The 26822-nt window shown below is 38.3% G+C and overlaps 1 protein-coding gene and 1 non-coding gene across 6 annotated transcripts in view; one reads left to right on the forward strand and one right to left on the reverse strand.

Annotated features, from left to right (window-relative positions):
- Nucleotides 1–9017: 9017 nt before the first annotated feature.
- Nucleotides 9018–26822, reverse strand: part of RMDN2 (regulator of microtubule dynamics 2) — a 67147-nt gene continuing 49342 nt past the window's right edge. For all 5 annotated transcript variants that reach the window (XM_072770496.1, XM_072770497.1, XM_072770498.1 and 2 more), the window contains exons 8-12: nt 22878–22976; nt 17231–17284; nt 16833–16913; nt 9333–9382; nt 9018–9227 (exon numbers count right to left, since the gene is read on the reverse strand). In XM_072770496.1, the coding sequence (XP_072626597.1) occupies nt 9158–9227; nt 9333–9382; nt 16833–16913; nt 17231–17284; nt 22878–22976 (354 nt within the window). In that variant the 3' untranslated portion in view covers nt 9018–9157. The remainder of the gene's footprint in view (nt 9228–9332; nt 9383–16832; nt 16914–17230; nt 17285–22877; nt 22977–26822) is intronic.
- LOC140602056 (U6 spliceosomal RNA) lies at nt 25761–25867 on the forward strand. The gene has a single exon (XR_012005095.1). It is a non-coding gene; the product is annotated as a U6 spliceosomal RNA (small nuclear RNA).

The raw sequence follows: 26822 nt of genomic DNA on the forward strand, positions 1-26822 counted from the left end.
GGCTGATTATTGAATTTAGTGCCATCTGCTGGTCAGAACAATTGAGTCAAGGAAGAAAATGCCCAATGAGCACATGAAAAGATGCTCAGCCATTAGGGAAGTGCAAATTAAATCCACAATGCAATGCCGCCTTACATCCATTAGAATGGCTAAAATTAAAAACAGGCTGACAGTGCCAAGTATTGGTGAGGATATGGAACTCTCATGCATTTCTGATGGGAATGCAAAAGGATGCTGCCATTGGAAAAGCAGTATGACAGTTTCTTGTAAAGCTAACATATGCTTACCAGGTACTGACAATTCCATACCTAGGCTTTGGTCTCCACCTTCCAAATAAAAACGTGTCCTTGAAAGACTAGTATATGAATGTTCACATCAGCTTCATTCATAATAACCCCCAACTGCCAACAACCTCAAATATGTGAATTGATAAGCTATTTTTTTAAAAAGATTTTATTTATTTTTTCATGAGAGACACAGAGAGAGGCAGAGACATAAGCAGAGGGAGAAGCAGGCTCCATGCAGGGAGCTCAATGTGGGACTCAAACCAGGGACTCCAGTATCAATGCCTTTGGGCCAAAGGCAGACGCTCAACTGCTGAGCTACCCAGGTGTCCCTGATAAGCTATTTATGACACTCCAGTTATATGATATTACACAGCTATAAAATAGAATGAACTATTGATATACGCAATACCATGGATGAATCTCGAAAGTATGCTCAGAGTAAGAATGATTCCATTTATGTGATATTCTAAAAAACAATTAACCTGTAGTGCTAGACAGCAGATTTATGGTTGCCTGAGGATGGGGTGGGGGCCGGAGATTGAGTGGGAAGGGACAACAAGGGAACCTTCTGGAGTGATGTGCATATTTTATATCTTGATTGTGGTAAGGCTTAAACTGGTGTATAAATTTGCCCCACCTCATCACACTGTACACTTAAAATGAATGCATTTGGTTGTATGTAACGTATACCTCAATAAAGCTGATGTAAGAAGAAAAGGACCCCTCCTCTGATGAATGGGCTTGCGGGACAGGTGAACCCCAGTGAGAGATAGCATTCACTTCTGAGAAATGCCTGGGGGGTAATGGGACAGTGAACATCTCACCCCCACATCTGCTACGGGGCTGTACAAGGATTGAGACTGAGTGGTAGGCTGGCAGCCACGGCACACAATCTCCTTGGTTGGATATGTCTTTTGAGACCCAACTCAATTAATTGGCTCCTCTCTTGAATCTTGAACAAGAAACTTAAGTTGGGGTCTAGCTAACTGTGGTTAAAAAAAGCATTTCCCCTGGGCCCTGTGCATTCTGCAGAGGGTCCCTGCCCAGAGCATTTCCAGTCGGAAACAAGGTGAGAGATCAGAAGGAGACAGGCAGCTTTTGCATCTGTGCCCCTCACAAGTTATCCTCTCTGTAAAGAAAACTGGGTGTTAACAGGACATTGCTGAGTTTGGGAAAATCCAAATAAACTTCTTCACCCTTGAATTTTTTTGGCCAACTCAGTGAGTCACATTGGAACAGTCTAGATGTGGGGAGGGGAGATTTGCAACTGTGAGATTGATCATAATCTCCACTAAGTACATTTTGAAATGTAAATTATAGTTATGGAACAGTGAAGATTCACATAATTACATCAGAATTAAAAGGGAAACAAAGTATGAGCAGCATCTTGCAGAAAAATTACCACAACCAGATGTATGTAAATTGTTCCCTGAGTAGAATAAGGCATCTCTCCAGGACATTCCCATGAATTTCTGTTATATGGACACTGAGCTCCCTACCCAAAGCCCATCTTAATTACTATTTTCCTTTCCAATGAACCATTTCTCCCACTGTGGGAGATATGTGTGTGTCCTTGCTAAATTAACAATTACACGAATTTCCAGAAGTCTATCTTTGTAAGATAGACTACCATAAGCACTTTTCAGTAAAAAAACAAAAATAAAAACAAAAACAAGGGAAAATGAAAGAGTTCCTAAACACATTGAATATAAAATGGTTTAAAGCTGATTATGTGGATCTGAATATGATTTCTTCCCTCACTGCACATGGCAGGGCTGGGAGTCAGGGGACCTGGGGCCCGTCTCCACTCTCTCATTAGCTGGGTCCATGATCTCCAGCATGTCTAACCTTGTTCCGGTTTCTTCTTGGTCAAGATGCCACCATGTCCTACCAATCTCAGCAATTAAAGAGTTTGCAAGGAAATGTTACATCTAGTGCTAATACTCTGAAAAAGTGGAAGTCTGATATGAATATAAAGCAGAGATTTTTTTGCATTTAAAAGACAACTTTTAAAATGTTATAAACATATGTGCCATCACTATATGTACGTGTTATAGGATCAATCCCCAAAGCAATAAAAATCTTGTTTTCAAATTTTCCAATCTGTTAGCAACAAGCATAAGGGCTAAGTGTTCTCCACGAGCAGTGCTCACTCTCACTGGGTTGTTAGGAACAGTCCTCTGTCGCTGCTCTAAATCAGTTTAAGTTCAACACTGGGGTATTGCAGGAGTTATTTTATTACTAAGCCAATAGACTGCAAAGTGAAGTCTAGAAATGGAATATGAATTAAAACTTGAAAAAGAAAAAGAAAGCGATTGGGTCATAGAAACGCCATAATGATAAGACTAATATATGATCCATATTCCATTTAATGCAGGTCTAGTAAAAAATAAAATGGAATGTCCAGGATCTGTGTTGTTTTGGGGGGAGTAAGAGAGTACTAGGAATTTGAAGTCAAGGGCTGGTCTTGGCATTGCCTCAAGCTTACGGCCTCTGGCCAGTCCCTGAGCTGCAGGGCTGCTCCATTTCCTGCCCTGCTCTGCCTCCTGCCCTCTGCTTGCTCCCTGTCCCATCATCTCCGAGGGCAGAAATGACCCTACATTTTCTCTTTTAGGAACCCTAGGAACTGTGAAGCGCTTTTGTATTTCTTGCGTTGGTTTAGGTGAACACATGTTAACTCAGTATATACTGCTAGACAGGCAAGTGAGTAATCCATGGTCCTTGCCCTTGCCTTGCAGGAGATCTGATGGAAGACACAGGAAGTGCCTTGCTATTTTGAGGAAGGAGAGAGCATATTGAGTTATGTGCATTGGGAAGGTTTTATGGTAGAGCTTCCATCACTTGAGCCAGGCCTGGGGGGGTGGGCGGGGGGGAGATGTGCACAATGTGAGGCTAGATGGCAGGACCCTGAGAACATGACCTGAGCTGAAATCAAGAGTTGGATACTCAACCGACTGAACCACCCTGGCTCCCCTGACTGGGACTTTTTAAAAATGAGAACAGCCAATGTTGGGTTCCAGATGAATTCCATACACACTATGGTGGGACTAGTCTACCTCACTGGAAGTGGCTGGCCAACCAGGGCTCTGCTAACAGCACAGTTAAGTGACATTAATAATTCCTAATGCTGTTTCTACTTGCAATTTATAGCAGATTCTTTTCCCAGTCAGGTTTCTCAATTTTAAATTAGTTGAGTTGGGTAAATATAAAGTATTCAAGAAGGAAGAAAGGTATAATTTAATTCTTCATATGCAAACTTTGCCAAAGCTTAATAATGCTATTTAAAAACAAACACAAATTATCTGAGTTGTAACCAAAGTCTAATTAAATAATTTCATAGTACAATTGCTCAACTTGTTTTATATTATAGAATGGAATGGGTACATCTGAACATCATAGAAACTTGTTTTAAAAGCAATTTAATATGTTTGCATTTGTGGTATACAAAATAATGGTTTAGAGGACTGGAAAGTGCTCCAGAATTACAACTCCTTGAAGTTACAATTTCTGTTTGAAACAGAACATGAACATGAACAAAATGACCTAATTTTTTTTTAAAAGATTTTATTTATTTATTCATGAGAGACACAGAGAGAGAGAGAGAGGCAGAGACATAGGCAGAAGGAGAAGCAGGCTCCCCACGGAGAGTCTGATGTAGGACTTGATCCTGGGATCCGGGATCACACCCTGAGTCAAAGGCAGATGCTCAACCACTGAGCCACTAGGCATCCCAGACCCAATAGTTTTCAAGTTATTGGACAGTAAGAAAGAAGGACAGTAATCAGTCCCTGAGAGATTATAACAAACAAGATAAGCCCTACAATTGCTTGGGATCCCTGCCTTGAGAGACTTGCCAGGCAACAGTGAAAAAAGCAGAGCCTGAAAGGAGTCTCACAATCTCCTTAAGGAGCCAAATTGATCAACAAAGTCCCAATCAAAATCCTTGCTAGATTTTTTTTTTGAAATTTTAAAAACTGATTCTAAAATTCATATGGAAATGCAAAGAATCTAGAATGGACAAAACAAATTTGAGAAGAAATAAAGCTGGAGGAATAACAATATCTGACTTCAAGAGAATATAAAACTACAGTAATCAATACTGTCATATTGGCATTAATATTGATAAATAGATTGATGGAAAAAATAGAAAGTACATACATATATGGAAAATGATTTTTGACAAAGGTGAAAAGGCAATTCTGTGGAGGAACTATAGTCTACAACAGATGGTACTAGAAAATTGTATATCCGTATTCACAATGAATGAACTTTGATCCATACCTCACACCATATGCAAAAATTAACCCAGAATGGATCCCACATTTAAATGTAAAACCTCAAATAAAAAATTTTTAGAAGAAAATATAGGAGAAAATTTTTATAATCTTGAATTAGGCAAGAGTGTTTAGATATAACACCAAAACAACATACATGAAAGTATAAATTGATGCATCGAAATAAAAAACTTTTGTTCTGTCAAAGACACTGTTAAGGAAATTAAAAGACAAGCCACAAAGAGAAAACATTGGCAAACTGCATATCTAATAAAGGACTTTTCTCATACCGGATATATACAGAACTCTCAAAATTCAATAAAAAAGAAAACCAGTATCTCAATTAAAATAATGGATAAAAAATTTGAATAGATACTTCACGAGAGATAATACAAATGGCAAATAAGCACATGAAAAAATGCTCATTGTAATTTGCCATTAGGGAAATGAGAATTAAAACCAAATTAAAAAAATGCAAATTAGATATTCCTACACATGTAGAGCCATAGCTAAAATTATGGAGAATGACCATACCAAGTATTGTTAAGAAGGTGGAGGAAGTGGAACTCTCATTCATTGCTGGTGGGAATAAAAAAAGGGATAATCACTTTGGAAAACAGTTTGACCACTTTTTAAAAAATTTAACCATAGATCTATCACATGATCCAGCCATTCTACTCTTCATGTATTTATCCAAGAGAAATGAAAGCATGTGTTCATTTGAAGAATTTATGTGAATATTCATAGATTTGTTTGTAATAATCAAATACTGGGAACTCCCCAAATGTTCATCAACAGATGAATGGAGAGAAACAACTGTGGTATATCTATGCAATAAAATATCCCCAGCAATAAAAAAGAATGAACTCAGTATACACTATGAGATGAACAAATCTCAAAATAATTTTGTTGAGTGAAAGAAATCAGACAAAAAAAGAGAGAACATAATGTATAATTCCAATTATATAAAAGTCTAGAAAATGCCATCTCTGGTGACAGAAAGCAGGTCAGTGGTTGTTTGGGGATAGGAGGTGCAGGAAGAGGCAGGAGGGAGAGGTTGCAAAAGGGTCTGAAGAATCTTTTGGGGGTGATGGAAATGTCTGGGGGTAATGGTCTCAGGGAAACATGTATATCAAAACATCAAGTTATACACCTTAAGTATGTGCATTTGGTATGCCAATTATACTTCAATAAAGCTATTTTGAAAAGTTATCACTTGACTTTAGCCACTGAGAGCAAAATCCTGGTTTGGGAGCTGCAAGTCACAGAACCTCAAGACATTAAGTATACTTGGTTCTAACATGTAACGTCTTTAACTGTAAAATAAAATATTCCTGTTAACTGCCCAACAATAGGCCATAAAGGCTCTACGGAGGTTCTCCCTCCACACAAATCGAATGGAACAAGTCATTGAAAGCAGGTTTCACCATCTCCTCTCTCCCTCCTTCCTTATCTTGGGAAAGGAGATGATGGGAATACGAAAATAATATAAGGCAAGATACACAATAGGTTGTTGGAAATTTATGCGACATTAGAAAATGAGTATCAGTATCCAAAAAATAAATACAAGGAAAAAAATTTTTTTGCTCTCTTCTTTTCCTTCTTTCCTTACCATCTCTCTCTACCCCCATGCTCCCTCTGCCCCCCACTACCCTGGCCCCGTTTGCAGGCAGGATTGCACAGTTCAGACTACAGCGTGGACTGGAGCAGACTACCCAAGTTCAAATCTAATTAGATGCCCTATCTGTTAATAGGGTAACACTGAAGGTTCCTTTTTATTGGGCCACTGTGAGGATTAAATGAGCTAATGTAGGGAAAGCACTTAAAAAGGTAGAACCACGGGTTAACCCCATGCAAGCGTTACCATTCTCAGAGCCCCTAATCTACAACAGACACGTTGGGCTCCAATCAGTTAAATATAAAAAACCCTGGGCTCAGAGAAGACGGAGGAGGGCACAAGGTCCCTGACCCCTTCCCTGTTAATTTTGCACCAGAGCTTAGACTTATTTACAAGGGAAGTGAGAAGGCTGGTCTAGAAGACTGTCTCTGTGGTTCCATCCAGCTGTTAACACTGCTCCTTAGAATTCAAAATTACACAAATATTATCAAACGAAAAGCCTTTTGACCACTGTAAGGCACAATGGGGTCTTTTTCATGTTCCAGTGAAGGTCATTCATTATTTAGTAAGAAAGGTAACTAACCTTGCAAATTAAATGGACAGGACAGTTGCTAAAGTTTTAGCAGAACACTGACTTCTTTAATGTGTTATGAGAAATTTTAACACACAGTTTATTATCTTCCAAAATCAAATATATTCGAAATTCTGGATCAGATCTTCTCCTTTTCAAAGCTGAGCATGAAGTCTCTTGAAAGTTTAGGAGTTTATGTACTTTGCAGTAGATGGCACACCACTAGGTTGGCTTCAGTGACCTCTCCCACCCCCCAAATCATTTCAGAAGTGTTCTGTAGCCATTGGCTTCTCCCAGGTCAGCAGCGGGAGTGGCGAGTGGAGTAACCATAGAAAGAAAGCTACAGTCAGTTCATAGGACTCACTTCATGAGAAATTCACTGGAGTAAGTGTAACAATCCACATATAGTGCTGCCATCTGAGAAAACCACTCTGCTTTTAAAAGGGGGCAGATTTAATGTGGAGGCTGTCTTCAGTTGTGACCTCGCCAGCAGGGCTTTAATGTTAATTTGAAGGGGGATCCAGTATAACCATGAGGAGGAGGGAGATTTCCTCTGCTAACATCCTACTGAAGAAATTGTCAAGTGTGTCAGGAATTCCTAATGCTTTAAAGAGTCAAGTAACTTTCAGGAATGTTACACTCCCAATGGGGCATGTCCTTATCCAAAAACTGGATCACTCAACCCAGGGACATCAGTCTGTCTGCTGAAGACATATTGACTACAGGGACCAAACAGGAATTTTGTTTAAACAGAGATGGATTAGATGGTCCTCATAATTCCCGGCAGAAGTCTTTGCATTGCTCTTTGCTGGGATGAGCTGCTCCCACAACATGGCTGATTTTGTCTTTTGCTGGTAGTGACAATCACCTGCCTCAACTGGCCCATTCTTTTAGCTGTTTAGAGAAAACCAGAGGCATCTATAGCCTTGTGGACACTATGTATCTGTGCAAAGACCTGCCAGACTCCTGTCCTTCTAGCCAGTAGGGTCAACATTAGACCTGTTGTCAAGAGTTTGGGCCAGAAGCAGTTAAACTGATTCGGGTACCTTGATGGGTCATTGTAAACGACCAGAGGGAGGAATTAGCTTAGTTTGATTAAATGCCATCTCTAGGTCAGGGCTTGAAATTTTGAGTGTATCAATGTATGTGTGTGCCCCTGTATTTGGGATAGAAAACAGGAAATTCAAGTTTTGATCTGATTTCCAGGATGAGGTTGGTTAAAGTGTAGTGAGGAATCTTTATAGATCATTGCTAGTTAAGTTCAATGAAAAAATCCTTTTAGTTTATTAATCAGAGAGTGAGACAAACCATCATAGGAAACAAACTGAGGGTTGCTGGGGAGAGAGAGGTGGGGGGATGGGATAACTGGGTGATAGCTGTTAAGGAGGGCACGTGATGTAAGGAGCACTGGGTATTATAAGACTGATGAGTCATTGATCTCTACCTCTGAAACCAATAATACATTATATGTTCATTAATTGAATTCAAATAAAATTTTAAAAAATTTAATTATCCATTACAATGGATAATTAAAGTGTTATTTTGGTAGTGAAAAAAATGGGAGATACAAGAAATAAAACCTAACTCCACAGAAATATGAACTGCTACCAGATTAGTATCTTTCCAATAGACGTTTTTCTGCAAATATTTTCATATAGTTGAGATGTTTTGTATACACTATTTTGCCTTGTACTTGCACTTAACATGCTTTGTGCATTTCACAATTTTTGGAATTTTTTCAATGTCAAAATAATACCCTGTTGTAATTATTTATATTTTAATATGGTAAACTGCTTTTCTATTGTTCCACATAGTGTTTTGCTAAAATAAATAATGCTGTTATAAACATTTGTGCATAAATAATTATACTCTTTCTCTTTAGAGCTATTTCATTGAAATCACCTTACAAGATTAAAGAGTTAATACATTTTTAAGGCTCAGGATACATTTTACCAAATATTTGTGTCAAAATACCCTTCTGCCAGCTGTGGTGGAGAATGTTTCAAGTCATGGCATCATTATTAGCACTGAACATTTCTTGAAAGAAAAAAAAATTCTTGCTAATTTGATGACAAATCAGTATCCTACTGTAATTTTATTCTCATTTCTGAGTACTAGTTACAATATATTTACTCTTTTGTTTTTCTTCTTCTATCAATGACTTGTTCATGACCTTTGCCTATTTTTCCCATTTTTCATACATAGTAATGAAATTTTGTTTTAAAAAGTCTCCACTGAAGCAGAAATAAAAGAATCGCTAGGGGTCATTTTATTGAATTGATTTAAATATTTTATTTAAAGAAATATTCTGAAGACTATGTTTATTGATAGGAAAAATATAATCATACATGTTTAAAGATAATTTTGTACTGACATTACGGGAAGTTGATTTCTTCAAATAACATGATTAGTTTTGTCTACTTGTGGAATGCATTCTGAAGAAATGTGATTTTACCTTCAAATCTGAGCACATCATCCTTACATCAAAAAAGAAAAAAGGATAATAAAAAAACACAACTTGGATTAGTTTGAATTTTAGTAGACCACATCTGATTTGTTGAAGAGTAAGTTCTTTTATTTACCTCTTCAAGGAAGTGCTTATTTTTTTCACTTCTTTCTGTGCATCTTTATCCTATAAAAAAATACAAATACATAATGAAATTTCACACATTAATCCTGCTACTCTGGGTACTTGGAAACAATTTTTGGTGGAGTGAGGTGATACATTCTAAAGGACCATTAAAAAGAAATTACATATTTCTTAGAACCAGGCATGATTCAGATCTCTGAGAACACATATAATGTGGAGAGCTATTTCTAGGCTCTTCCTCTACCAGGTTTGGAGTGGTGGGATACAGGAAAAAGAGAGCCTTCCCTGTAGGCTGACATGCTGGATCTTACTAGTGTGTTAATGGTAACACTATTTTCTTCTTCAACTGTATCATGTGCAAGAAGTCCTAACCCTACTAGGAGAGCTTGAAGAAATGTGAGATTCCACTGCAAGATCCAGACTAGCAAATACGCATTTCATTACTGACTTTATCAAGTAGTTTATATTTAAGATGAGAAACCAAGTATATTTTATAGTACTCCACATGTATTGTTATTCCTTTAAAACAAGAGTGGAGGTTGGAAACAGTGGCGATAAATTCAGATGACAGGGAACTCCTCTACACTTTTGCATTTGACATTTATTGAGAGGCGCCTGTGTCAGTAGGTTAAACATCTGCCTTCAGCTCAGGTCATGATCTTGGGGTCCTGGGATTGAACCCCACATCAGGCTCCCTGCTCAGCGGGAGTCTGCTTCTCTCTCCCCCTCTGCTCCTCTCCCTTGATTGTGTGCTCTCCCTCTCTCTCTCGCTCCCTCCTCCCCCTCAAATAAATAATCTTTAGAATTTTTCAAAAAAAAAAATACCCCTTGGTCTTTTCCCCTGCCTTTAGGAAAAAGGTACACAAGGCTCTCATCTCTTCTCTCCCTCTAGTACTCAATGTTTCAGCCATATTGTACATTTGGTTCAATGCTTTTAGGCATATTTCTCAATTCCAAGCCTTTGCTTTTAGTGTCTTATAAAGTAGGGCCTGTAAAAAAAATTTTAAAAAAATAAGTAGGGCATGTACACCACCCACATCAGTATCCTGAAATATCTGAATCACATAGCGTGTGTTTATGTGTTCATGTTTCCATTCACCCTTGCCATGTAGATACATATTTCAACACTAATATAATCATTAGAACACATTATTTTGTATTCTACATTTTTCAATTACATTAAAAGTTGTTTTCTGTTTGAACAAAGTCTTTGTAAATTTGTTTAGAGCTGCATAAAAAATAGAAACTAATCAACTTTCAATAGTGATGAAACAAAGAGAAAATGGCCTGATTACTCAGCATAACATTTCATGATTGAAGACAAATGCCAATGTATTAGATTTTCTATCAACAACTTTTATTAATCTACTGAGGAGGGACTATCTTACTGCCCATTACATTTTACCTATTCTGCATTCAACATTTCCAAGAATGCATTACAGTTCTACCTTTTTACATGACATGATCTTCAGTGCCACACCCTTTGCCAAAAGTCTAAATTATAGGTTGAATTGCTAAATTGTGTTCTAAAGGGTTCTTGATCATTTTGTTCTCCAGTAGGAGTTTTCTTACATAAATGGCAGATAAAGGCATTCCTACTTTGACTAGAAGCCTGAAGGACTCCCCAGTGTGAGAACTTGAAGGTATGTGTGATCATTGAAGACTTTCCTTCATTTGTGATACCAAGAGTGTTTTATTCAGTAAGAATCCTTACATGTCCTGGAATGTTGCTCTATGAGGAAACAGTTTCTCATGTTTATTTCATTGAATTGCTGCTCTAACATAAATTATCTGGTATTTCTCTTTTTTTTTTTTTTTTTTAAAGATTTTATTTATTTATTCATGAGAGACACAGAGAGAGAGAGGCAGAGACACAGGCAGAGGGAGAAGCAGGCTCCATGCACCGGGAGCCCGACGTGGGATTCGATCCCGGGTCTCCAGGATCATGCCCTGGGCCAAAGGCAGGCGCTAAACCGCTGCGCCACCCAGGGATCCCATATCTGGTATTTCTCAAATGGCTTCCTCCTCCTCGTAAAGACTTGCTGTTCCCCATCTTGTTTTGCTTCCAAAGTTTGAGGTTTGGCTAAAGGCTGTAGGGTGTCTCCCCTGTGGAAACTCTTGTGTCTATAAAGGTTAAAGCTGAGGCTGAAGGCTCTTCTACACTCATTACATTTATAGGATTTTTCATGATGGCTAAGGTTAGAGCATCAGCTAAGGGCTTCACCACACAGATGACATTAGGATAGTTTTTCTGCAGTGTGAATTCACTCATGCTGTTTAACAGATGAGTTGTTCCTGGAGGCATTTCCACACTGATGACAGGCCAAGGGTTCTTCTCCTGTGTGAGTTCTCTCATGTAAACAAAAGTTAGTTCTTCAGCTGAAGGGTTTGCCACATTCATTACATTTGTAAGGCTTCTCTCCAGTAACACAGGCTAAGTCAGTGGAGCTATGGCTCTTTCCCCAACCTCATTATATTCAAAGACCTCCTCTCCAGTGTGAAATCTGAGGGAAAGTAGAGCCTGCTAGAGAACTGCCTATATCCATTCATCTATTCATTTTTCTGCATATGAATTCTATGCTGATCCTTGAGTGATAATCTCCAATTAAAGTTTTTGCCACATTGGTTACAGCCATATGGTGCGATACTCTCCTGCATGTAAGTTTTTTCCTTCATAACATGTCAACTGCACAGCTATGTGATTAATTCTGAGGTCTTCATTATGTTTCAAGCACTCGGTATATTGGCCATTTTTGTGCAAATGTCATCTTCTAAGGATTTGGGTTATGGTTTTGAGTTCAGGTTATCCTTTCTTCCCCAGATTCAAACTACCCAAACCATTCTGTTGAGACAGCACACGTTCTCTCCATAAAACACTGCAGTTTCAGATTCTGGGAATACAAAGTTGTTCACATGCATGAATCTAGGCCCTAGAGCCCACGGGCTGACATTTTCAATATCAAGTGCAGTGTGATGAGCTTAGAGCTCCCTGAAAGGGACAGAAGACATGTCACAAATAACTATCGTGCCAGAAAGAGATTTATAAACACCACAGGAAAGAAGCACATATGGGAAAATATGTCAATACTCTCTGCCAAAAACTTCAGATAAGTAGGAGAGAGAAAGACTTACTTATATTATGTTGTTATACTCCTGGCATTTGGAGAATGATTATCAACATCAATTTGATTAGACAGGGTACATGTTAAGAATGGCTGATTCCAAACCGATGCTGTGTCATCAGTTATTTTAAGAAAATTATTAAAAGGAGGTCTAAGAAACTGCTTTCAGGTGTTTTTAAGATCAACTTAAAATATACAACCAAGGCCATTATATATGGAGAAAGCTCAATGAATATTTTAGAATGTCAATCAGTAAAAGATAAGAGCCCAAAGAGTAGAAATAGAGGAGTATAGACACAGTAGCACTCTCCGCCTGCAACTCATGAAAATGTCTGTTCAGAGAGTGGGAAAACTCTGTCCATCCTCTAGTGGCCTTATTAATTTATTTTAAAATGTACCAGGAATTGTATTACTAAGAGTGGTTACTACTCAGAGGGATGATTCTTAATCTATGTAACAGCATGGAGATACAGCCCAGGATTTTAAACAACACATTAACTTCCAAGAACTTGCTAGGCAGGATGAAGTATTCCTTACTGTGAGCACTCTCAGAGTCCTTAAAAGAGCAATTAATGTCACTTTCAAATATTACAGAAATTTAAGAACAGTTTGTTTCTTTACCAGATTAGCACCTCCCTTGTCATAAAACATGATATGACATAGTACTTTTTGAGCGGAGCTTTTGCAGCATACTCCAGGTCAGTATGACTTGGACCATTCCTCCAGGCAAAACAACTCCCAAGCTGCTGGTGTGGTCATGACTTCACTCATCAAGCATTCTTACACTGCCTTAGACACAGGATCCCTTTTATTTTAAAAACGGGATGTTTCTCAGGACCTGAGATTACCTTCCTAGGGTCAAGAAAAGTCCACATGAATAATAAAATACCGCAATTTCAAGTTCTGGGAATCCAGAGCTGCTCACATGCATGAGTCTGGGCCCTAGAGCCCAAGGGCTGATGTTCCCAGTATCAAGGGCAGTGTGATGAGAGTTCCCTGGAAGGGATGGAGGACATGTTACCAGTGACTCCAATGCCAGGAAGAGGTTACAAGTGCCATGAGAAAGCAGCCTATAGGTCCTGCGAGGTCACCTGAGGGAGAGAGCACTGATGGCCGGGCCAAGAAGGGGTGTTCAACCGTAATTTGTGGCTCTGCTAAGCATTTTGGGTATGAATAGACTGGTCAGCAGAATCACTAGCGGGATATATTTCAGTCAGGAAAAGCTTACAGAGAGAAGGGGTACTACAGATAACTCTCCTCAGCCTAGTTTCTAATTAAAAAAGAAATTGAGATATTCCTGATAGGACATTTACTACTTAAAACAAAACAAAACAAAATCTCCTAGAATATACAAATGGAAACATCACTGGAAAAAAAAAGTAACATGGAAAATATTCACTACTGCTGTTTTATTACATAAATATTTCCACAGTGCCCAGGTCTCTTAGCTACATTCATAATCAGTCTTATTTATTAGCACTACTGGCACTAATATTTTTATTTGCAGGGTATTAGTCTTCTGATTCTTCCTGCCATGAATGAATGCTTATGATCTGCCAGGCATGGCAACTGGTGCTGGGAACAGAGGAGTGAATGAAACACATCTAGCTGTGACTCTCATGGAACAATCAGACAAATGACTATGCAACCACAACCCTGCTAAAAAATATGAAAGAAAAGTACGAGGTACTTTCTTGCCTGGGAGTGTCAAGGAAGTCTTTCCTAAAGAAATGACATTTGTGGTGAGGCTAGAAGGGTGAGTAGCAATAAAGGTAGTAAAGGGAGTGGAGGGCTCAGGGCGGGGGCGGAGGGTATTACAGGAGGAGGCAACAACAGGTGTAAGGCAGGGAAGAGCAGGGTGCAGAGGTGGGGAGAGCGGGGAACATACATCAGAGCCATGATGGACATGCTAAACACTTCGGACTCTGAAGCAGCAAAGCGACATACTGAGGTTTGTTTCATCTGTTGCTTTGGCTGCTATTGAGAGCCAAGATGACCAGGAGGGAGGAAGAAAGCTGTGAGACCAGTGGGAGGCAATGTAGTTTGGGTGAACTTGGGTGTATCCTGCTTGGAGTGGTGGAGTAGAGCAAGAGGGCAGTTGGATGACTCATGGCATGTTTTAGAAGAGGAATTCTGAGAACTTGGGGACTGGGTGGATGTCTGGGTTGAGGGCTGAGGGAAAAGGAAGTATCTAGGATGATTCCCAGCATTCCCAACTGATGAATGAATGTGCCAATTAGTAGATGGGAAGATGGAGAAAAGCAGATCTAAAGGCCTGATGATGAGTTAAGTTTGAGATGTCTGCAAAACCTCCAAGTAGAGATGTTACATAGGAAGTGGGATAAATAGGTCCAGAGCTCAGAAGAGAGGTCTAGAGATACAAATATGAAGACTCCTGGCAGGTAGATAGCATTTGAAGTCATAGAAAACAGGCTTGTGAGGTAGGGAGGAGAAAGAGTGAGAGGAGAGAAGAGACTTAGGGACCAAGGACCAAACCTTGGGGGTCATTGATATTTAGCTCTTGTGTGAGCACTCTAAATTTTATGCACAAATATTTGCATGTCAAACCAGGTGTTATGCCTCATTATCATACTGTGTTCTAATCTCAAATTCTTTTTTTTACATTTTTAAAATTTAAATTCAATTTTCCAACATATAGTATAACACCCACTGCTCATCCGCTAATCTCAAATTCTAATAAGAACGCATAGGCACTCAGTTTAAAATGACTTTATGTAACCTAAACTGACATTCCAGGAGAGGTGGAAAAGATGGTAGGGTCCCCATCACTCATATGAAGCAAGCAACCAGAGGAACAAAATCTATTTTCTGCCCCCCAAATCTATAAAGCATCTTCTGGAGAAGTGCCACTACTGATCCTGCACTGTTGTGCTCAGTACTGACCAACAAAACCAACTCAGGGATCTGAGTTGGAAGGATGATCGACCTTGTAGGAAATCCCAAACACAGAAGTCATCTAAGACATTGTACAGGTGGTTGCTGGAAAGGTCCATGGACGCCTAATAAGTCCTGTGTACAGACGTGGGCACTCCTGAACCCTGAGGCTCCTGGCAGGTCTTGTTCCACTCCCCCACCACCACCGTCATCCTTATTTCCCATGACCGTCCTGAAAACCCCCTCCCCTCCAGGCGAACAAATCTTTGCTTTTCCACCTCTATGCCTTTGTTCATGACCTGAGATGTGCTTCACGCACAGCTCCACATATATCTTCAAAACCCACCTCTGATGCTACTTGATCTTTTCTAGGTGAAAATAATTTCCATATTCACTATTTACATAACCAATTACTTGTACCTCTCTTAGCACTTTAGGCTTTCCACCCTGAGCTATAGTTATTTGGATATATAATTTATATTCTAGGCTGTAAGTTCCTAGAGGGCTGTGGGTATGTCTTATATGTTTATATTCAAGATCACAACAAATAGTGAAGCCACCGTTGCTCCAACAGAGAAGAAGAAGGATGCTTATTTCTGAGGCATTTTTTCCTTTTTTTTTTTTTTTTTTAAACATAGGCTCCACACCCAGTGCAGAGCCCAACATGGGGCTTGAACTCATAACCCTGAGATCAAGACATACTTTTGAAATTAAGAGTCAGACACTTAACAACTGAGCCACCCAGGTGTCCCTTGGGGCATTTCTTTTAGATGTGATTCAGAGGATGATAACGTTTGGTGGTATGAGAAGGGAGCAGGAAAACATTCATCTATTTTTCTTTTGTTCCCACACCACCAATATATGGCTCATAGGAACACTGAGTAAACACTGAGTGTTTACTCTGAAATTCCTAAAACAGAGCACATCCAGAATCCTGAATTTGTGAACAAAAGGACAAGAAGCAATATGATAGTTTCTTCTTCATTAGTGGTAGGTTTTCAAAGACCAACACAATGTTAATATATTATTTTAAATCTTCTTCATGGTAGAAGATAGTCACACTCTGCTGTGGGGTTGAAGTTGGGGATTGAAGATGGCAGCCATGTGGACAGTCCTCTTGCTCCAAGGTGGGCAGCCTACTTGTCCGTTGCCTCTCACAGTTTAATCACTGGCTTCCCAGAATTAGGCTTTCCTCCTTCGTTCTCAGTGGGGTTGGCCTATTCCCTGCTGTCTAACATTAAACAGACATCAGGATGTTTTAACTGCTAGGCCATGATGTGTGTGTCCCTTAAAGATACAGGGAGTCTTCTGGTAAAGGGTTACCTACAGCAACTTTAAGAACCTCATAGGATGTGTTAAATACAACACGTTTTAGTGTGGAAGAAAATCCAGATTTATCTAAGCCAGTTGTTCATGTTTGAAGCCAGAAAAGTACTAATAATATAACAGCCCTCATTGTCACTGTTGGGACTTACCTCTTTGGTAACACAAGGAAGCAACACTGCCAAATTACAAAACTTCACAGCGTTATCTGCTTGTTCAAGATCAATGTAACACTAGAAATGAAAAATAGTCAATATGAAACACAATCACATCTTTATGTAATGGACTCAAAGTGATCTCAAAACAGCAGGCTTCCTGGGGCGCCTGGGTGGCTCAGTAGGTAAGCCCTCGGACTCTTGATTTTGGCTTGGGTCATGATCTTGGCGTTGTGGGATTGAGCCCCATATAGGGCTTCTTTCTCAGTAAAGGGTCTGCTTCAAATTCTCTCTCTCCCTCTCCCTCTGCCCTACATCCTACTCGTACTCTCTAAATAAATAAAATCTTTTAAAAAAAAAAAAACCCAAGCACCCAAAACAGTAGTCTTTCTTACCTTGGCCAAGTACAAGTAATTGGACTTAGAAAAACCAGGGTGTAGTTCTTCAACCTGATTTTAAGAGAAAACAGAAAAGAGAATAACGAGCCAATATTGAAACAACCAGCAAAGATGATATATCTTAATAAATCAAATATTAACCAAATTGTCCTAAAAATTTAGGTTGATTACATTAGCATCATTTTATCAGTTCAATATCTTTTAGATAGAAATACAGCTTTTGAGGTTATACAGCTCATAGGGCTCATGAAACAATGAGACACAATACATTAAGATTTTGAGATTCCTTTGTATAACCTATCCTTTCTCTTCTATTCCTCTCAAAAACAAAAACAATTGGTGATACACTCTCCCAGGACAAGTCCTATACAATTCACAATCTATTTAGGAAATGAGTAGAGGATAACTGGTATCCCATGGCTAGCATCCTCCACTCCACTGCATTAGTACTTGATTTCTTAGGATTTCAACACATCTCATGAGTTGAATCATATTTGAAGTCCATCACATCAAGTATTTTGAAAGAAGAGACAGACTTGTGAAACAACCAGTCAAAGTAGCAGACCTACTTGCAGATTTTAATAAGTGGGTATTATGTAGGCACTTTACTCCTCATCTACTAAACTTTTATGCACCAGTTCCCTTTCTATATCTCTGGTGAATAAGAACTTTTTTTCAGGCATCTGGCACTGCTACTAGAAAGCACTTCTTAACCTAAGTCAATCTTCGGTCAGAGTCAGCTTCTGCTGTTGTAAAGGCCTATGCAAATAAGCTCCCAATCTGACCCTGGAACTCAATCCAGAGAGATGCAGAACCCAAGAGAAGGTTTCTTTAAAAAACTTACAAAGATGGGCTTGTTTTACAAGATACAAATAATATGGACATTTTTAAAATTAAAAAGTGGAAGTTTCTTTGTACTAATTTCATCTTCAATTTCAATCTCATTCCCCAGGGGTAACCAGTAGCAACAGTTTGACATGCATCCTACCAGACCTTTTATCAAGTAAACACAAATTTTTTAAAAATTCACTTTTGAAAAAAATTAATAAGGGAACATTTCTACATATTGGTCCAAAACTTTTTTCCCACAACATATCACAGACACATTTTTTTGTTAGCATACACAAATCTACCTCATTGTTCCTAAGAGCTGCATTTCATACTACACATATGCCATAATTAAACTGAGCATTCTCTATTAGAATTTTTTTTTTTACTGTTACTAATAAGGATCAATGAACATACTTGTTCCTATATGCTTGTGCACATGTGTGATCATGTCTGTAGGACAGATTTCTGGAAGTTGAATCACTGAGTCAAAGGATACATACATCTTAAAGATGGAGGGGAAGCTAAGAACTAGGCATTCCTGTGCTAAGGAATGCACATCTTTAGTAAAGAACATTTACTGGCTATAAAATTCAAAAGGCAAGGATTCTAGAGGAGGTGGAGGACAAAGTCTTTTGGACTAGGGAACCACATTGGGTATAACTCTTTAGGACCAAGTAGATGAACAGTGTATGGATCTGGCCAAGAACTTGCTAGTGAGATCACAAGGCTGCCAACAGATGAAAGACATTGTCAAGCCCAGTCCTAGCCAGAGCTTTGAAAAGCCTGGAGAGTCATCCATGGTGCTGATGGATTCTGGTTCTGCTGCTCCACTCCTGTCCCATTACTTTCATCTCAACTCTTTGAGTCTAATAAGTGCATTTCTTGAGTCACTCTAATAAGAAATACCTCAATTAAACTTTGTTCAGTTGTACCTTCTATGTCTAATAGTTGTCCAGCTCTGTCCAAATCCTGTCTGGAAAATGTGCTCCAACATATGAGCATAAGCAGCTTATTTTTTTTAATGTTGGCATTTTAATTCTGATACATACCTTAGCACTTATGTTTAATTATCTGTAAGGACTATAAATTAGAACATCTCTTATGTGCTCATGATTTTTAAAAAAAGTCAAAGGAATATATACAAGCTACTAACAATACCAACTTCCTAAAATGGAGCAGAGTCTGAGTTTTTACCAAATGGCTTACCCGAATAACAAGGAAGGTAGTGTTGCTCAGTAGAATGTTCTAGTTAAGGAGCAGTTTCTAGCTAGGCTCTTCGAACACTCTATAATAACACCGGGCAGAGAATATTGTGGTTGTTTACTTGGTCTTGGCTATACAAGTCCCTGGAGGCAGGAGCTGTGTTGATCATTTCTGTATCCCCTACATTTGACACGCTGGTACTAAGTATGTGCTTAAAAAGATGACTGAATAAACTAGCATTATTTTAAGATCTCATAACCTCAAGCAGCAGCCCTCCATTGTATCAGGACACAGATGATGGTTCTGCAGGTGGTAAAACCACTAAGGGAGATCCAGGGATCATATGTTACAAAGAGTGGGGGAGACCAGGGCCACCAATCCCCCAACATTGCCACACCTGTTACCTACTACACACACTCAGGTACTGGTCCTGGGCTGTCAATCATGCCATAGACTGTACAAGAAGAGCTTTAAAAACACAGATCAAGTTTTAAAAATACTTCCCTTATGACCCAACAAGTCCATTCCCAGGCACTTACCAAAGAAAATTCAAAACATATCTACATAAAAGCTTGTATATGAATGTTCATAGGAGCTATATTCATGGTAGCCCCAAACTGGACACAACTGACATGTTTACCCTACCTACCAACGTAAATGCATAAGCAGACCATGGTATGTACACAAAATGCAGTATTACTAGGCAGTAAAAAGGAACTACTGATACATTGATAAAATGAATGAATCTCAAAACATGTTGAACAAAGGAAGCTGATATACACAAAGTACAAGCTCTATGATTCCATTTATATAAAATTTCAGAATAGGCTAAACTAATCTATAGTGACAGAAAGCAGATCAGTGGTTGCCTGGGGCGGGGAGTGAGGGAAATTGACAGTAAAGGGGCAAAGATAACTCTTAAGGGTGATGGAAATGTTCTATATCTTAAAATGGTGGTGGTTACTCAAGTATATAAATTTGTCAAACTACAATGATCTGTAGACTTCAAATGGGTGCATTTTATTGTATATAAACTATACCTTAATATATTCAAAGATTCTGAAATAATTAGTCTGGGTTGTGGCCTGGACTGGCCTTTTTTAAAGCTCTCCAGATGATTCTTGTGTATAGCCAAATTTGAGAACCACTGCCTGAGGGAATCATGCCAGAATTTTGGATGAGGTGGAAAGCATGCTATAGTTTGAGAAAATTCCCACAGAGGATTCATAGATGACTCTTGGCCAAAAACCACCTCCCTAGTGGCTGTGATGCTGTGGAGGATCAGATTTCATCAGTTGGAGGAGCTATATAATAACAGCAGCTAACATTTATTTTTAGTTAGAGTACTTAATGTGCTAGACCCTGAGCTAAGAAAATTTTATGTATTAATTTATTTATCTTCACAAAAACCATATAAAGTAGGTATTATTATGTCTGCTTTATCGATGAAGAATTTAAGACTAGGAGAAATAAAGAAACATGGCCAGGTCATACAGATAGGAAAAGGTTCAGGTCTCAGACTGTCTGATTTCTAAAGCCAGTGCTCCAGATCTCTACAAAACGGAGCTGGATGGTCTGGGGACACATTCCTGGCCCCTGTGAACCCTCTTTGGAGGGACTGAGTTGGGGACAGGAGTCCTACAGTCTGGGTTCCAAAAACATGACCTCCTGCTGGGACCACAGGTTGCAGACTCCCCTTGGGTGTGGGATACAAGTTTCTTTCTCACCTTCCACCTCCCAGTTTTCTTACATCCTTTCAGCCTTTACCCTTAGCACTCTGGACTCCTCAGCACCCTCAGCTGTGGCAGCTGATGCAGGAAGAAGCTTTCCTGATGCCTTCTCACTCCTTAGCAAACACCGTGAAGCACATTTTCAGATGGAATCTAAGTCATGACTGAATTGTCAGGTCCCCAAGATGGTTTGCCACGGTGTTGACAATTTCATGGAGTTAAAATTCTTACTAGGTGTGGAGTACTAAGCAATTTCCTTGCGTTTACTTATTTAATCTTCACAACACACTATATGACTCAGGTACTGTTATCTCCATATTATTGATTAAATTGAGAGGGGGCTAAGAAACTTGTTCAATGAACTGGAAAGGGGCAGAACTGAGATTTAACCAGGTGGTCTGGTTCTAGAGGTTGTAATCCTTACCTCTACATTATTGGGCCTTTGATCATTTTTTATTTATCTGGGTAGTATTTCAGGTACACTAGCAACTTAAGAATTTCTGTGCAATGTCCTAAAAACCTGAGCCCCTGCTTATAACTTTATAATATGAATAAATGAGTTTCAAGTCCAAATGATATTTTTCCTAATTAGCTTAGCGTCTTCTATTGAACTATTTATCTTAAATATACCATGATCTTAAATTCTTATAAAATGTAAAATAAAAGAACAAATTCTCAGGGGTAGGAAAAAAGGTGAAGAAATTGGAATGATATAATCTTAGACTACATTCATATCTTTGGTCTGCCACTGTGTAACACTAAAAAAATTAAGTTCCTGAGGTACTGATTTCCTTTTATAAAACAAAAAAGATCACGTTAAATAAAAACTAAGACATGTCTACCCCTTGTGCTTTTATACCCTGCATTCTTTTCCATTGGGCTCGTACTTGATCTCAGAACACTTATTTTTACCACAGAGCACTGGAGGTAGGCACGAACCATTCACTCAGTAATGGAAAGTATAAATGAAACCTATTTGCGATCTGAGAATACATATTCTTTAAATTCCCTTTCAGTTCTATAAGATCAATCCCTAACATACAACAGAAAAATATGAGCATGTACAGTATGTTGGATAACACAGTCTAGAGCCTGATTTTGTCTGTCTGTTGTTACAAATCTGAAATAGGTAGATCAGGAAAGAAAAAAACATCTTAGGGTCTATAAGATTCTATAATTGCTTCCTGAGAAAGACACAGGGATTAGCCCATGAGGAAGCTGATTATGTGCACACACACATGTAACTCTTCAGAGTTTTATTAGCATAGCAATTATACATTTTAAGATAGGAATGAAAATACTGGTTTTGTCTGATTCTCCAAGAATATTCCATAAGACTATCTGCAACTTATGTGATGGCTTTTAAAATAATAACTCTTCCTTCTGGCACCTTTTAGTTCTTCAAGATTTTTTTAAAAAGATTTTACTTATTTATTCATGAGAAGGCAGAGACATAGGCAGAGGGAGAGCAGGCTCCCTGCAGGGAGCCCAGTGTGGGACTGGATCCCGGAACTCCGGGATTACACCTTGGTGAGCGGAAGGCAGACGCTCAACTGCTGAGCCACCCAGGTGTCCCTAGTTCTTCAAGATTAAACTGGCTCTCTAGTAGGCTAATTAGTAGTATTTGGGAACAAGTCTAATAATCACAAATGCTTTTGCGTATACTCACATGACCTGGAGAGCTGCTCTTGGATTTGGTAGTAAGGGCCATGCAGCTAGGACCCAGGGCATAGCTAGCTGCTCTGGGAAGCAGTTTGGATATGCTAAGACTAGGGTTCAACCACAGCTCCCATTAGAGAGCTATTCACGGAGAGGGGTAGGAGGGACTGGTACAGGCAGCAGCCTGTTTGATACTAAAATAATGGATAGACAAAGTATACCTTAAGGAAATTTTGCAAAGCTTCTTCCACTGTTGAGGATGGTATTTTTCCAAACAGAGTAGCAGCCATTTTTTTCTCAATCCAGCTCAGTTTGGAGACCTGCAAACACAGAGGCAACATCATTCTTAGGAATTTGTGTACATTTTGAATAAATAATCTCTCCTCAGTTAGATGTTTGATGTATGTACGTATATGTATATATATAAATATCCTTAAATAACATATATGATAGAGATCACCTTTATGGCATTAATATTCTACCTTTTTTTTTTTTATAGTTCTAACAAAATATGAGCTCTAAAAGCACTGGTTACCAAACCAATTTGAAACACTCATGATAAGATTTGTGTTCAATCAGAGAAAGGGATGGGAAATAAAGCTGATCCTGTTTATTCAAGTGATTCAAGATTCTGGGATAACCACCCAGTATTTCTTTGCACAAAATGTAGGAGCTACTAGACCCCATCTTTGTTCCTTCCTGATTACTCTGTGTTATCAACCTGACCCAGAACACAGCATCTCAGAAATGTACATAGAACAAGGATCCTCAACCCAGAAGGAGTATAGAGTGAGGGCCCAGTATACATATTTACAATCCAGAAGAAAATTTTTTTAACCAATAACCACCAAAATTAAATTTCATATTATCATTTATTTTTTGCTTCCTTCCCCTCCCCCATTTTAATTCCAGTATAATTAACATACAGAGTTATATTTGTTTCAGGGATACAATATAGTGCTTCAACAATTCCATATATTACTCAGTGCTCTACAAGATAAGTGGACTCATAATCCCCTTCATCTATCCCCTTAATCCCCCACCCACCTCACCTCTGATAACCATCTGTTTGTTCTCTATAGATAAGATTCTGTTTTTTGGGTTGTCTCTTTTTTAGTTCTCTTGTTCATTTATTTTGTTTTCTAAATTCCACATATGAGTGAAATCATATGGTATCTGCCTTTCTCTGACTGACTTATTTCACCTAGCACTATAGTCTAGATCCATTCATGTTGCTGCAAATGGCACGATTTCATTTTTTATGGCTGAATAATATTCCATTGTATGGTATAATATACCACTTCTTCTTTATCTATTCATTTATTGATGGACACTTTGGTTGCTTTCATAATTTGGCTATTGAAAATAATGCTAAAATAAACAATGGGGCACATGTATCCCTTTGAATTAAAGTTTCTGTATTCCTTGGGTACTCAGCAGTGTGATTACTGGATCATAGGGTGATTCTATTTTTTAATTTTTTGAGGAACCTCCACATTATCTTCCACAGTGTCTGCACTAATTTGCATTCCAACCAATAGTGTATGAGGGTACCTATTTTTCTACATCCTCACCAACACTTGTTATTTTTTGTGTTTTTGATGTTAGCCATTCTGATAGAATATCAGAAGTGATATTTCAATGTGGTTTTGATTTGTGTTTCCCTGGTGATGCTGAGCATCTTTTCAAATGTATCTGTTGGTCCTGTGTACTTCTTCTTTGGAAGAAGATTTTCTCTTTATGCATTCTGTCCATTTTTAAACTGGATTATTTGTTTTTGAGTGTTGAGTTGTATCAGTTCTTTATGTTTTTTGGGCACTACTGATATGTCATTTGCAAATATCTTCCCCATTCAGGAGATTGTTTTTTAGTTTTGTTGGCTGTTTCCATTGCTGTGCACTTTTTATTTTAATGTATATACAATAGTTTATTTTTGCTTCTGTTTCCTTTGCCTCAGGAGATATATCTAGAAAGATGTTGTTATGGCCAATGTCAGAGAAATTACTGTCTGTACTCCCTTCTGGAATTTTTATGGTTTCAGGCCTCACATTTAGGTCTTTAGTCCATTTTGAGGGTTTTGTTTTGTTTTGTTTTTTGGTGTATGATGTAAGAATGTGGTCCAGTTTCATTCTTCTGCACTTAACTGTCCAGTTTTCCCAACACTGTTTGTTGAAGAGACTTTTTCCCATTGCAAATTCTTCTCTCCTTTGTCAAAGATTAATTAACTATGCAATTGTGGGTTTACTTCTGGGATTTCTATTCTATTGATCTGTGTCTATTTTTGTGCCAGTATCATACTGTTTTGATCACTACAGCTTTGTAATATAACTTGAAACCTGGAATTGTGATACTGCCAGTTTTGTTTTTATTTTTCAAGAATGCTTTGGCTACTCAGGTGGTTCTATACAAATTTTATGATTGTTTATTCTAGTTCTGTGAAAAATGCTATTGGTATTTTGATAGAAATTGAATTAAGTCTATAGAATGCTTTAAGTAGTATAGACAGTTTGACAATATTTGTTCTTTCAATCCATAAGCATGGAATGTCTTCTCATTTCTTTGGGTCATCTTTAATTTCTTTCATCAACTTTTTATAGTTTTCAGAGTACAGGTCTTTTACCACTTTGGTTAAGTTTATTCCTAGATATTTTATTATTTTTGTAATTATAAATGGGATTGTTTTCTTACTTTCTCTCTCTTCTTTTTAGAGATACAATGGATTTTAGAAATGCAACAGGATTTTGTATCCTGTGACCTTACTGAATTCATTCATCAGTTCTAGTAATTTTTTGGCAGAGTCCTTAGAGTTTTCTGTATATAACATCATCTCATCTGTGAATAGTGAAAGTTTTGCTTCTTCCTTACCAATTTGGAAGCCTTTTATTTCCTTCTCTCGTCTGACTGCTGTGGCTAGGACTTCCAGTTGAATAAAAGTAATGACAGTGGACATCCTTGTCCTGTTCTTGATCTTAGGGGAAAAATCTCTCAGTTTTTCACCACTGAGTATAACATTAGCTGTGGATTTTTCATATAAGGCCTTTGTTATGTTGATGTATGTTCTCTCTAAACTAACTTTGTTGAGGGTTTTATCAAGAATGGATATGGTGCCTGCTTCGGCAGCACATATACTAAAACTGGAATGATACAGAGAAGGTAAGCAAGCCCCCTGCGCAAGGATGACATGCAAATTCGTGAAGTGTTCATACTTTTATATATAAAAAAAGAATGTATATGTACTCTTTCAAATGCTTTTACTGGATCTATTGAGTTGATAATATGGTTTTTATCTTTTCTCTTAATAACAGGATGTACCACGCTGATTGATTTGCAAATACTGAACCAACCTTGCATTCCAGGAATAAATCCCATTGATCATGGTCAAAGATTTTTTGAATGTATTGTTGGATTTGTTTTGCTAATATTTTGTCAAGGATTTTTGCATCTATGTTCATCAGAGATACTAGTCTGTAGCTCTTTTTTATTGTCTTGTCTATAACTGGTTTTGGAATCAGGATAATGCTGACCTATTAGAATGAATTTGGAAGTTTTCCTTCCTATTTTACTTTTTAGAAAAGTTTGAGAAGAATAGGTATTAACTCTTCTTTAAATATATGGTGGAGGGGATCCCTGGGTGGCTCAGCAGTTTGGCGCCTGCCTTCGGCCCAGGGCGTGGTCCTGGAGTCCCAGGATCGAGTTCCGCGTTGGGCTCCCTCCACGGAGCCTGCTTCTCCCTCTGCCTGTGTCTCTGCCTCTCTCTCCCTTTCTCTGTGTATCTCATGAATAAATAAATAAAATCTTTTTAAAAATATATGATGGAATTCACCTGTGAATACATCTAAACTTTTTTTTGTTAGAAGTTTCTGGATTACTGATTCAATTTCATTGCTGGTAATTGGTCTGTCCAAATTTTCTATTTTTTCTTTTTTCAGTTTGGGTAGTTTATATGTTTCTAGGCATTTATCCATCTCTTCTAAATTGTCCAGTTTGTTGGCATATACTTTTTTATAATATTCTCTTATAATCCTTTGTATTTCTGTGGTGTCAGTTGTTATTTCTCCTCTTTTGTTTCTGATTTTGTTTATTTGAGTCCTCTTTTTTTTTTTTTTTGATGAGTTTGAGGTTTATCAATTTTATTGATCTGTTCAAAGAACCATTTCTGGTTTCAC

The sequence above is a fragment of the Canis lupus genome, chromosome 12 (genome assembly GCF_048164855.1).
Source record: "Canis lupus baileyi chromosome 12, mCanLup2.hap1, whole genome shotgun sequence".
NCBI lineage: Eukaryota > Metazoa > Chordata > Mammalia > Carnivora > Canidae > Canis > Canis lupus.